General features: G+C 36.0%; 1 protein-coding gene and 1 long non-coding RNA gene across 5 annotated transcripts in view; one reads left to right on the forward strand and one right to left on the reverse strand.

The window, feature by feature from the left end:
- LOC120153306 (heterogeneous nuclear ribonucleoprotein 1-like) lies at positions 1–3,171 on the reverse strand. 4 transcript variants are annotated; one of them, XM_039165292.1, is made up of 5 exons: positions 2,910–3,171; positions 2,641–2,759; positions 2,167–2,391; positions 625–1,815; positions 1–534 (listed from the first exon to the last, which is right to left on the reverse strand). In XM_039165292.1, exons 3-5 carry the CDS (start codon positions 2,383–2,385, stop codon positions 493–495), a joined length of 1,452 nt encoding a protein of 483 aa, XP_039021223.1. In that variant the 5' UTR covers positions 2,386–2,391; positions 2,641–2,759; positions 2,910–3,171; the 3' UTR covers positions 1–492. The 4 variants fall into 4 exon arrangements, with proteins under 4 accessions (XP_039021223.1, XP_039021225.1, XP_039021224.1 ...); XM_039165294.1 differs by lacking the exon at positions 2,641–2,759; XM_039165293.1 differs by lacking the exon at positions 2,910–3,171 and having other exon boundaries at positions 2,641–2,903.
- The window catches only part of LOC120153310, a 25,723-nt gene continuing 16,178 nt past the window's right edge, over positions 3,043–12,587 (forward strand). Inside the window, exon 1 of the long non-coding RNA XR_005518779.1 lies at positions 3,043–3,155. This is a non-coding gene — a long non-coding RNA (uncharacterized LOC120153310). The remainder of the gene's footprint in view (positions 3,156–12,587) is intronic.

Raw genomic sequence — 12,587 nt, forward strand, 5'->3', positions numbered from 1 at the left:
TTCGGAGGAACCCTAAATGGGTATACCTTTCAATGTTTCACACTGATAAATGAACAAGAATCTCTCAGGTACATTCTGGCTGAAAGACAAGCCCAAATAATGGAAGGAAAGGAAAAACAAAACAAAGCATAGCATAGCTGACAAGAACCCACAGCTTTACTAGAGCCATTACAGAAATTTAAATCTAATGGGAAAAAGTAGTTTATAATTGTTATGCATCACCAGCCTTGCATGAGATGCATGGTACGTCTTCTGACTATATCCCGGAATCTGATTTTACATCTCACTCGAATACCAAAAATGAACCCTAAAAACATAAAACTCAAGCCTTAACATAACCCCTTATGATCCCTAACTCTAAGAATGTATTGCTCCAAAAACAGGCACTTCATTTAGCTACAGATAACCAACTCTCTTAAAACTGAAACATATTGATTAACGTGGGAAATGAGCAGAACTCACGGATTGCTTGCGTTACAAGTTATCTCCGGCCTATAATACTGAGAACCGAGTTAATCTTCTAGGTGACAATTCCTGAACCAAGACAAGATCAAAATCAATCATTATAAAGAAACTAAGTATTTATAACAATGTTTTTGGGAGTACTCTAGGATCAAGTCTTACCTCTAGTTGATTGTCCCTTATTAACACTGTAACCACCAACATAAGCAGGAGAACTTTACCCGGAACATCAGAAGTGGTACTAACAAGTCCATAACCATCTAGCTCAGATGTTGATGATGGCCAATTGGTATCCCCATAAAATGAAGCGCCACCATAAACATCTGCAAAGGCTCCATCATAGCCACTATTTGATGCTTCATATGATGATGTTGGCACCACATTAGTCCCATTGTTTCTCTCATACCCTGCAGTCCCCAACCCGAAGTTGTTAAGCCTGTTATAACCACTTCCATAACCGTAATTCACACTATTGCTAGAAACATTATTCCTTCCACCTTGACTGGAAATTAGAGAAGAACTCCAATTAATTCCACCATCTCCAAAGGCACTTGCTGCTATACTCCCACTTCCAGATCCTGCATAGGCACCGGAACTAGCAGCATTTGCAATATAATTGAGCCCTCCATTTCCCCAAAGATTCCGGGTCACTGAGCTGAAAAAGGAAGTATTACCCCCACCTCCATTACTTCCATCATACCCAATAGGACTACCAAACCTATTTGTATTACCAATATAATAAGGGCTCATTCCTCGTCCGTAGTTACTAAAATGTGTACCGTTTCCAAAACTTGGGTTCAACCCTGGCTCAAAGTTCATGCCCATTCCAAAATCAGAACCAAAAGGAGGAAACCCACTTCGACCACCAGCAACTGGACTGAATCTACCATCCATCCCAAGTCCATAGGCTCCAAGGCTATTAGGATTATATCCCTGAGTGTAGCCGTGGAGAAAGTTGTTGGCCCTATTCAAACCATAGTTATATACATCAAGAGGGCTACGGGTCGGGCCAGGCGATAACTCTTTAGGAACTGCTCGTTTAACCTCAACCATTTTACCATTCAGTTCATGGAAATTCTTTAGCAACACTTTATCCACTGCCTCTTCTGAATCATAAGTGATGAATCCGAAACCCCTAGGTCTTTGAGTGTTGTGATCATACATCACTACAACGTCTGTGACATTCCCAAACTGATCAAAATACTTCTTGAAGTCACTCTCTGTGACTGTAGAAGCTAAACCTCCTACAAAAATTTTTCTTGTGCGCCCTGGACCAGGTGAACCCTGGATGCTACTAGTACTTCTACTCATAATGTTCTGGTCATCCCTAGGAACTGCCTTTTTAGCCTCAACCTGGGCACGAGTAACTCAATGATGAAAATTAATCCTTTAGAGCAGAAACTTTATCATCTCAATATACATGTTTATTCTAAATTACAAGAATTACAATCATAATCACCATCTTTGTGAAAAGATAAATAAGATGAAGCATGAAACCGTTACACTCAGCTTGGTTTTGAAAATTAGCAGGACACAGAACCAGAACTATATGAATTCCAGCAACTACAAGATCAGGTTCATAAACTCGATATGGAATTGATTTTTTCCTCTCATTACTTCAGAAAGCTAATAGCACCAATGAATAGTACATTGGGCAATATTCATATAAAGAGGTTTGCTTAAAATTAAAGACCAACAACTTACCATCCTGCCATCAATATTGTGTTTCTCCTTGATGACTTTCTCAGCAATGGCTGGGTCAGAAAAAACTATGAAACCGAAACCTCGAGCACGTCCTGTGGTCCGATCCTTCATAATCACTGCATCTACCACTTCACCAAAACTGCTGAAATACTCCTTGAGGCGCTCTTCATTGGTGTCCCAAGATATTCCACCAATAAATAGCTTACCGTTCTCAGACATCTTTCTCTGCATTACAGAAAAACTAGTTTGATCAATACAAAGTCCAAACCATCTGCAAATCTAAACCAAAAACAAACTTTAACGGTCAAATTCATTTCTGGATCGAATGCAATATAGAAAAATTTCATTCCAACAACAACAATAAACCAATCAAAAACCAATCCCATATGAATCAAATTAACAATATCAAATCAAAATCATGTCTTTTATCGACTATGGCAATCTAATTACAATAATGCAGATAGAATTCAATACCTTTTATTTAATAAAAAGTGTAATCCGATACAAGAAGAAAAATTCTCTCCGATTCAAAGCTTAAAACAAACAGATCCTTCGATGGTCAACAAACCTAACAACCCAGAATTTAGCTTCACCTGGAATTCAGAAATGAAAGAGGCAAAAAATCAAAACCCAGATTGATGATCAATCAGAAACCTGATATTAGCTGTAAAAATTTATTGGAAATTTAAGCAAAAGATTTAGAACACAAATCCAGATTCATCAAAACAAAGAAAGAAACCCACCAATCAAAGCAAACCCAACTATCAAATCTTGCCAAAAAACTAAGATCTGAAAGGAGGCACAATAAGAATAAGAATAGAGGAGGTTAATTTCATCCTCTTTGTTCCCTTCTACTTGCCTTCCCCCTCCAAATAATATTTCCTTCTTCCAATTTTATTCTGTCCTTTCTTATAGTAAAAATCTCAAATTTTAACACCCAAAATGTAAATTCAATTAAAACAAATGTTCATATAAATAATAAATTTGTAGTTTTGTAATATAAGAAAGCAAATTTGTTTGGAAAGAGAAAGAGGAATTTTTTTGTTGTTGAGATTTTAGAGACTATATATTATATAGCCATGTCTAGAAAGCCTCTTAGAAATAGAATGGAAGACATACCTTTATTCTTTCTTTTTCTTAATTATTTTTATATTTATGGAGTTTGATTTGAAAATATTTTTATGCTAATCTTTTAAAAACATATTTATAATCTAAAATATTTTTTATAAGAAGGGGTGAGAGATTATTTGAGATTTAATATCAATTCATATTAAATTAGTATCGCTTTTATATTAAAAAATCTTATAAACCAACTTACTTTAGTTGTTAAATGAATCGTTGTTGTTTCTAGATGTCATTGGTTCAAGTAACAGTAGCAGGATGATTGAACATTTATTATCAAATGGTTAAGAGTATTTATAGCAGATACTACTTTATAATCACTTTAGCTTAATCAAAAATTAATTAAGAAAAAAATTACAATTATATTTTTCTGTATATCAATTTTTTTATTTTTTTATTTAAAGTTAAAATAAATAAATTTATGAAATGCATGTTAATTAATATAAAATTTGCAAATTATATGAATTATTATAGAATTTATTATTTTAAATACCAACTACTTTTTTTAGAAGAGAAAATAACCTCAGTGGTCGAAAATTCCTTATAATATACGATTTTGAACAATTTTTTTTCGATTTGCCAAAATGACCAACAAAATCGCAACGCGATCTCCAGTATCGCAAATAAGTTTCCAGATTCGCAACGCGATTTTGACTATCGCATTGCGATTTAAATCGCAATGCGATTTTCAAAGCGCCATTAGTATCGCAACGCGTATTTTATTTTCAAATTCCAAACACGAATATTAATATATCCCGTAATCGTAACTCTTAACCTAAAACCCTAAATCACAACTCACTCCCATCTTCATCTCCCACTCTCTACGGCGACATCTGTCCCCATCTCCGACGAAATCCATCCTCATCTCCGGCGAAATCCGTATATCTCCATCTCTCAGAGCCACCCTCACAATCATTCACGATCAGAAATGGAAAATCAACCAAATCAACCACCGATGGTTAGTTTTTTTAATTATTTTTATTTTAAAATTTTTGCATAATTATTAGGTTTTTCATATTGAAATTGATGATAAGTTTACTGGTAATTTCAATAATAGATTAACCATTTCACTTAGATTGCTTATTAAATTCATTCGATTACTGCCAATACTGCTAAACTGTTTAGTCTTTAACCCTGTAAAGTTAGTATTTGTCTTTGTTTTGTCTTTTGGTTGAAGTGATGCAATTCATTCAAGTTTCAATTTTAGACAATAACTATTTGAAACCGAGGATCGCAACGCGAAATGAAAATCGCAACGACAAAATCGCGTTGCGATTATCTCGTTGCGATAGTCATTTTTGTGTTGCGATTTTCATTTTCGTGTTGCGATTTTAAGTTTCATAAACTATTATTCTTCTGCAAATTGAAACTTGAATGAATTGCATTAATTCAACCAAAAAACAAAGGCAAATACGAAATTCACAGTGTTGCAAATTTAAGTTTGAAGAATAAACTACTACTACTCTTTATGTTTATTATTGTTTTTGGTATATCTTCACAGTGTAGTTTTTGGTATATCTAACTTGGTATGTTTATTGTTTTTATAGAAATATTTTTCGGCTCAATTGATCTTAAGGAATAAAATAAGCCTAGTCATTACAATTGCGTCGAAGCTTTCACCTGTACAAAGAAAATTGTTTGAGGATACTTGCTTCGAGCTATGGCTGAAAGTACAACATCCGGGTGGAGATGCTATGTTGACCCATTTGTGGCTTCAGACCATGACTAGCGATCTACCCGAGAGTATAAAACGTGGTAATAAAGAGATATGGTTTCATTTTCCACCGGCGTATACGTATTTTGGGCGGGAGGAGTTTTTCTTAATCACTGGTCTACGCTTCGGACACGATGATGTAGGTCGATACACTAGTCATATTACCCGCCCATCATGGTTATCTCGGGTTTTTCCTGAGCTATCAATGGAGAAGGTGAATTTACACGTCGACGACTATACGAGATTATTGAATAAGAAAGATGGTTTTACTCGGATGGATGACGTCGATGTTGTCCGAGTATGCCTTTTAGTACTTTTGCATACCGGCTTTTTAGGCAGAGAGGCCAGACAACCTATTCCTAAGGACCTAATATTATTGGTAGAGGACCTAAATGCATGAAACCTGTTTCCGTGGGGTTCTTATCTATGGAAAGTTACCTGGAATAAGTTGTCGTCTGCCTTTGATGACCGTAAAAGTTTGCGTAGCGATGGTTCCAAATACACTTTGTCAGGCTTTATTTGGGCCTTTAAGGTAAGAATTTCTATATAATGTTTCCAAAATTATAATTAATTATTTAACAATTACTAATGTTATTGTATTATATTGTTTGTAGATTTGGATATTTGAGGCTTTTCCTGACATACAGACATATGCATTAAAAACTTCAAATGATATTCCTAGAGCTATTTCCTGGAAGAAGAAACGGTGGTTGTTGATTTGGGAAGAGTTACTACGGTATACGACAATAAATGATGTAAATTAACACAAATACTACCATATATAAACAAGTTATTACTAGTACACGTTTAACTTTGTTTGAGCTTTTATATTGTTAGGAGGCCAACACTCCATTACAGAGGTTGACACCCACGGAGGCTGAGCTTGCCACTGATTGGTGGCAAGCTAGTAAGCATTTTTTTGATGGCACGGATGATGAGCAGCCTCCACTTCGAGAGCCATCATCTCACCCAGAGCCATCACCTGATCGACCACACTATACACCTCTATAACGAGAGTCATCACCTATTCCGTCACATCATCGAGCCTCTTCTTCACCATCACCTCATGATAGGCGACCGACAAAGATGCCACGACATTTATCTCCCTGTTCTCTACCTCCACAGGATGAGTTAGGGGAGTTACGTGATGAGGTCAATGCCTTGCGTGAGGAGGTCGGTACTTTACGCGATGACAATGGTGTATGGCATGATGAGGTATCTACTTTACGTGGTGAGGTAGCGGCTCTACGTGAGATGGTAGCATCGTTGCAGAATGAGGTTCATACTCTACGCAACGAGGTAAGTTTAAGATTTTTCATATTTAACTTGATTTACTCGTAATTTCACTTAGATTAACCATTTCACTTAGATTGCTAAGTAAATTCATTCGGTTGCTGCCAATACTGCTAAACAATTCTAAAATAACCCTGTGAAGTTAGTATTTGTCTTTGTTTTTTCTTTTGGTTGAAGTAATGCAATCCATTCAAGTTTCAATTTACAGATGAAGAATAGTCGCAACACGAAACTTAAAATTGCAACGCGAAAATGACTATCGCAATGGGATAATCGCAATGCGAAATAAAAATCGCAACGTGAAAATCGCAATGCGAATTTAGTTTCGCGTTGCGATTTTTTCGCATTGCGATTATCTTGTTGCGATATTCAAATTCGCGTTGCGATAGTCATTTTCGCGTTGCGATTTTAAGTTTAGTGTTGCGATTTTAAGTTTCAAAAACTATTCTTCTTTTGTAAATTGAAACTTGAATGGATTGCATTACTTCAACCAAAAGACAAAGACAAATACTAACTTCACAGTGTTGCAAATTTAAGTTTCAAGAATAAACTACAACTCTTTATATTGTCCTTGAACATGCACTAAACCTATATGTTGTCCTTTTAAATGTTTATATAAGTGCTTACTTCTGGAATGTTATCTGATGCATGTTGTGAACTATGATAGAATAATGACTTGGGTGAATACCATGCAAGTTTGAAACATATTTGTCTTTGTTTTCACTGTTTAATATCATGTATGTTTATTTATTGATTTATGTATTAATTTATTTTTAGCGGCCCGATAAGGTGGATGCTTTACGTAGGGTTTTTCTTGCACGACGGGGTTTACGCATCAGACGGCGTGCACGTGTCATTACGTCTCCGTTCACCCCAATAGTGCGAAGACTCCGTAAGAAGAAGCCCGACTCACCTGTCATCGTTCAAGAGGCCTCTCCTATCATTCAAGAGGCCTCTCCTATCGTTCAATAGGCCCCTATCATCCCTCAAGAGTACCCTCTCATCATTCAAGAGGCCCCTGTCATCGTTGAAGAGGTCCCTCCCACCATTCAAGAGCCCGATTCACACGGTGTAATATGTCGAATTATTGAGAAACCCTCTCACGTGCCGGACATGATGGATGACTGTTGGCTTTCGTATGAGTTACCGGCCAGTACCATTCCGGCAGATGAAGTGGAGAGGAAAAAACAACCGGAAATAATTATGGATAATACCCTTTGGGCTAAGACCGCAATTGATTTTTATCTACATGAGCGGAGCCAGGGGTGTTATGCTGACATATACAAACTCAACGATGATATACATTTGTTGATTGATCGGTTTTTGTGGGGTGTGTTATTAGGGGTTGAAGACAAAGGCTATTTCGATGGGGGTAAGTCTTATATTTTTCTTATATTTCATTTTGATTACTTTTTTTAAAATTTATGTAATTAACTAATATATGTCTTTTTTTGTAAAACAGCATATTGATGTATGGGTGTCACGTCTTCTAATGATAAGGAAAATGAGGAAAAATAAAAAAAATACGCGATATACAATTATGCCGATGTCTTTTCACGTAGTTCACTTGAAGAATCAATGACAGGAATCATATGTGTTGGCTAATGGACAAGCTAAACTTTATCCTGCATGGTGGGAGGTCGATAAGGTTAGTATTTATTTTTTAAATATTTTAAAGGTGTTCATAAATAAGTGCGCAATTGAATTATTACTTATGATTGCAGGTGTTTATCCCTGTTTTAGAACGTACTCATTGGCTTCTCGTCGAGCTTCAGCTTCCATCCCTGAAGACAATAGTATATGACAGCATGATAAATTACATATCATTGTCTGATTTGAGAGATATTATTAAGGGATGGAGCTCTCATTTGGCTAAATTCTTGGATGCGATTAATTATTGGACTTATTCTGGAAATAAGAAGCCAAAGAAGTTCAATGTTACAATTATCAGAGACGAGACCGCGCCATAACAAACACAGGAAGCCAGAGGGGATTATGGTCCTCTCGTATGCATGTGCTTGGAGAGTTTGACGACAGGAAGTACACAGTTTCTACCTCCCACCGATAGAGATAGAGGTGCAGTAGGCTTGTGGTTTGGGCATTTTATAGCTAGAGCGATATATGCGAGACGCTGCCTACCTGCATCCGCGTTATGAAAGTGTCCATAAACAATTTGTAAGTCAAATGCAAGTGTTGTTAAGTACCTAGAATTCAATAATAATTTGTTGTTTGTTGGTTTTAGATGTGTAGAAAGTGTTGTTTGAGCAAATGTTTGGTTTCATCAGGTTAATCCTGAAGTGAGCTGCGTGAAATTGATGTATGGGTGCATAAACAACTGTCTGGGGTACACTTTTTTTGATTGTTTAATTGATTCTTAAAAGTCTGATTTGTTTAATTGATGAGGAAAATAAGAATTATTAGCATTTTTTGCTTGTTTAATTGATTTGTAAAAGTTGATTTCTAAAAGTTGATTTGTTTAATTCATGTGTAAATAATTCTTATTTGTGCTTGTTTAATTGATTGAAATGTAAAAGTTGATTTGTTGATTTCAATCTGCATCATATTGAAGGCAAAAGACCTGTTGAAGGTACACTTTCGCAACGCTAAACTCAAAATTGCAATGCAAAAGTCAAAATCGCAACGCGAAAGCCAAAATCGCAACGCGAAAGTCAATTCGCATTGCGATAGTCTAATACGCTTTACGATTTTCTCGTTGCGATAGTCAAATTCCCGTTGCGATAATCAAATTCATGTTGCGATAGTCAAATTCGCGTTACGATATTCAAATGAATGTGTAATAAGTGACAGCAACTGAACAGATCATAGCAATGTTCAAACTCAAGTTACTAATACATGCCTAACTGAAAATGTTAAAAGTTTATACATAAAATACACATAATAGTCAAATTCGTGTTGCGATATTCAAATGAATGTGTAATAAGTGATAACAACTGAATAGATCATAGCAATGTTCAAACTCAAGTTACTAATACATGCTTAACTGAAAATGTTAAAAGTTTACACATAAAATACACATAATACAACGTTTGCATTTAAAAATCACCTAAGTTAATAGTCCCAAAAGGTGAAGCCGGTTGTGATTGAGATTTTGATTGCGATTTTGATTGCCTTTTTCTTGACACCATATGAGCTTTGGATTTTGATGAGGATCTATATTTTGGTAGAGGAAAAGATTATTGTGATGGCACTAGTGATCTACATGTCAACCTTGTATGACCACTTTCCTTGCACCGACTATATGTCAATCTCTTCTTCTCTTCACCCTTAGACGGTATACGATCGTGACTTTTTGGTCGGCCAGGTAGCCTTCTGTCCATGGCTGGTGGTAAAACTGTTTGTAAGTCATCTGGTATGTCCCACTCAGAAGGATGTGGAATAGGGTAGATAATCTCGGCATAAGTCTGTCGATATACTTCTGTAGTATAGCAATCCATAGCGTATGCGCTTGAATCATCTTGGTTTAGATGAAGAGCAACTTTTTTAACATGGCCACACGGATAATCAGATGTTTGCCATTTCATACAACTACACGTCTTTGCATTTAGATCGACAAGCCCATTTAAGTTATTATCCAGTACTTCAAACAAAGTGTTTGAACATGGTTCAACTCTCCATGACGTTGACTTCACAACACGTTTCGTTATCTTTTTTTTAGTCCATGGTGTAACACGATGTTCCAATGTTCCTGTAAATTTAAATAAATAATACTTAGTAAAATATATGATAAGTTACGAATTTAAAGAAATAATACCTGCATAGTTTCTTTTCTTGTAGTACCACTGTTGAATAGAAGCTCGAAAAAACTCCATTAACATAGTAATGGGTAATTTCCGGGAATGACGACTTAGAGCGTTGATTGATTCTACACTATTAGACGTCATGAAGCCATATATTGCTCCAAGTTGATGTACTCTTGACCATCTTTCAAACCCGACATCTTCTAGTGTTTGAGCACACTGAGGCAAAACACGTCTTAAACAATTTATATGCTTATTAAAATCCACTTCCCGATAAGCTTTTACAGCCTTCCAGTATGTCCATTTGTGATTTTTTATACCAGCAGACCTTGATTTTAGATTTCTATACAAATAAACACCACAAATTCCATGAAAAGCATCTGAGAAACACCTTCTAACAGCGTTGTCAATTGAGTTTGCCCTATCAGATATGATTGTCAGATTGCTAATAGGACCTATGCAATCCCTAAAATACCCCATAAACCATGTCCATGAATCATAGGTTTCAGATTTGCCAACCCCGTAAGCTATTGGCAGTATCCCATTGTTAGCATCCATGGCTACTGCTAATAAGTTTACTCCAAGGTATCGACCTTTTAAATGTGCTCCGTCAACTATAATAACTGGGCGCATGCAAGTAATAAACGAATGAATCTACAAAATCATATACACAAGAAATATAATCATTTAAATGTGAAATGCATGTAACTAACAAAAATGAGTCAACAAAATTATATTGATTTACTAACCGCAACACCAATGGCGATAAACAACAACTCAAAGCGTCCATCTCTATCTGTTTTGATATGAGTTACCGACCCAGGATTTTTCAGCTTTAAATTGTGACAATAAGCCGACAGTTGGATAAACGATGCTTCTGGCGACCCCCTCAACAATTCCAAGGCATAACATTTGCTCTCCAAGCTTGAGAATATGAGATACTAATCTTGAACCGAGCATTCATGTCAGTCATAATTTCATGTCCCCGATATACCCTGCCATTCAAAAACATTAACTCAGCCAGAAAACCACCCAACACCTTTTTGTTTGTCTGTCTATGGTGAGGAAAAATTTGGGTTCTTGAACATGTATGTTTATCAATAAAAGTCCTAACTTGAAACATTTCGCAATCTTTTACCCTCTTTGCAATCATAAGCCACGTACAGTTTTTGTCAATCATACACCTTGTTTCGAAACGATCTTTGCTTGATTTGTTAACTTTTAGTTGATAGCCATCTTCCACACATTTCGTATACAAAGCTATCTTCAAGTCTTCCTTTGTATCAAAACAATCATCTTTCTTGATACGAATAATTTTTGTGTAACAATCAACTGCTATCTTTACCAACTCTTCTTCCGGTATCTGAAGTAATTCTGGCATATTCCAGTTATACTCCCGTGGCATTTTCTTTGGGGACTTTTCTTCGGGGATTTATTCTTCTTTTCTTCTTTAGGGTTATATGAATTACAGAATGGATGTTCAACATGTTCATTCACAGTCGTAACTTCCTCCTCGTTATAATCAACAACATCTTCCTTGGCAGCGACTGTTTCATCATCAAAATTCGAGTATTGACCAATATCAAAATTATTACATGCAGGGTTTGTTTCTTCTTCTGAAACATCTTCAAAATCCGAGTATTGACCAAGATCAAAGTCCGGGTATTGACCAAGATCAAATTTCGAATACTGACTAGTACTCACAATTTTTTCTGTTGGCTCATCATCGTCTAACTGGTCAATACGAAAACCGAAATTTGGTGTTGAAAGTTGATTGGGATTTGGATTAGGGAAAGGTTGTGGGTTTTGAGATTGTGTTTGGTATTGGAAATGTGGTGAAACAAAATTTGCTTGGTGATGAAATTGTGGTGGAACCATTAAATTTTGAGCACCATAAACTGGGGTTGAAAAACTTAGTTGATTACTACCCGCTACTGACCCAACTTCACTACCTCTAGGTTCAACAACATACAATGTAACATCATCTTGCGAAACACTAATGTAAGCAATGAATCATTCAACATCTTTATTGTCGGTTAACAAATAAACTTTACATTTTCTCTGATAAGATAGCCTAAATCCACTTAAGGGCTCTAAATTCAATTTATTTGCAACACGTAACATTAGAGTTTCATAAGTTTAACTTTTTTAATGACAGTTTTAGTTGAAGATTCATGGGTAAAGGCATATATTGTAAAACACCATGAACATTCTCCCATGACCCTCCAAAACACAAATCTATCCAAACATGATCAACATTAGATGATTTCATTATTGTAAATTAATTTACTAAACAAACGAGCTGCGAAACTATAACCTGTTGCCGGATGGGGAAGGATGTCGTTGGATATAGGAACGGACGTCGCCGGAGAGAGTGATAGATGGAGATGGAATGAGTTGCGATTTAGGGATTTAGGTTATGAGTTGTTGTTGCTGCGTAGTTATATACCCAAAACATTTGTGTTGCGAAACTAAAACCTGTTGCAAATTTGAAATTCAGCGTTGCGACAGTCAGAATCGCGTTGCGATAGTCA

The sequence above is a fragment of the Hibiscus syriacus genome, unplaced genomic scaffold, assembly GCF_006381635.1.
Source record: "Hibiscus syriacus cultivar Baekdansim isolate YM2019G1 unplaced genomic scaffold, ASM638163v2 tig00111099_pilon, whole genome shotgun sequence".
Classification (NCBI taxonomy): domain Eukaryota; kingdom Viridiplantae; phylum Streptophyta; class Magnoliopsida; order Malvales; family Malvaceae; genus Hibiscus; species Hibiscus syriacus.

Excerpts from the sequence above, each read along its gene's own strand:
- LOC120153306 (XM_039165291.1), bottom strand. The coding sequence starts at position 2,397 with ATGCAGAGAAAGATGTCTGAGAACGGTAAGCTATTTATTGGTGGAATA. Across the intron at positions 1,816-2,166 it reads ACAATATTGATGGCAGGATG|GTTGAGGCTAAAAAGGCAGT; the intron begins GTAAGTTGTTGG and ends ACTCGTGCCCAG. Across the intron at positions 535-624 it reads TAAGGGACAATCAACTAGAG|GAATTGTCACCTAGAAGATT; the intron begins GTAAGACTTGAT and ends GTCTTGGTTCAG.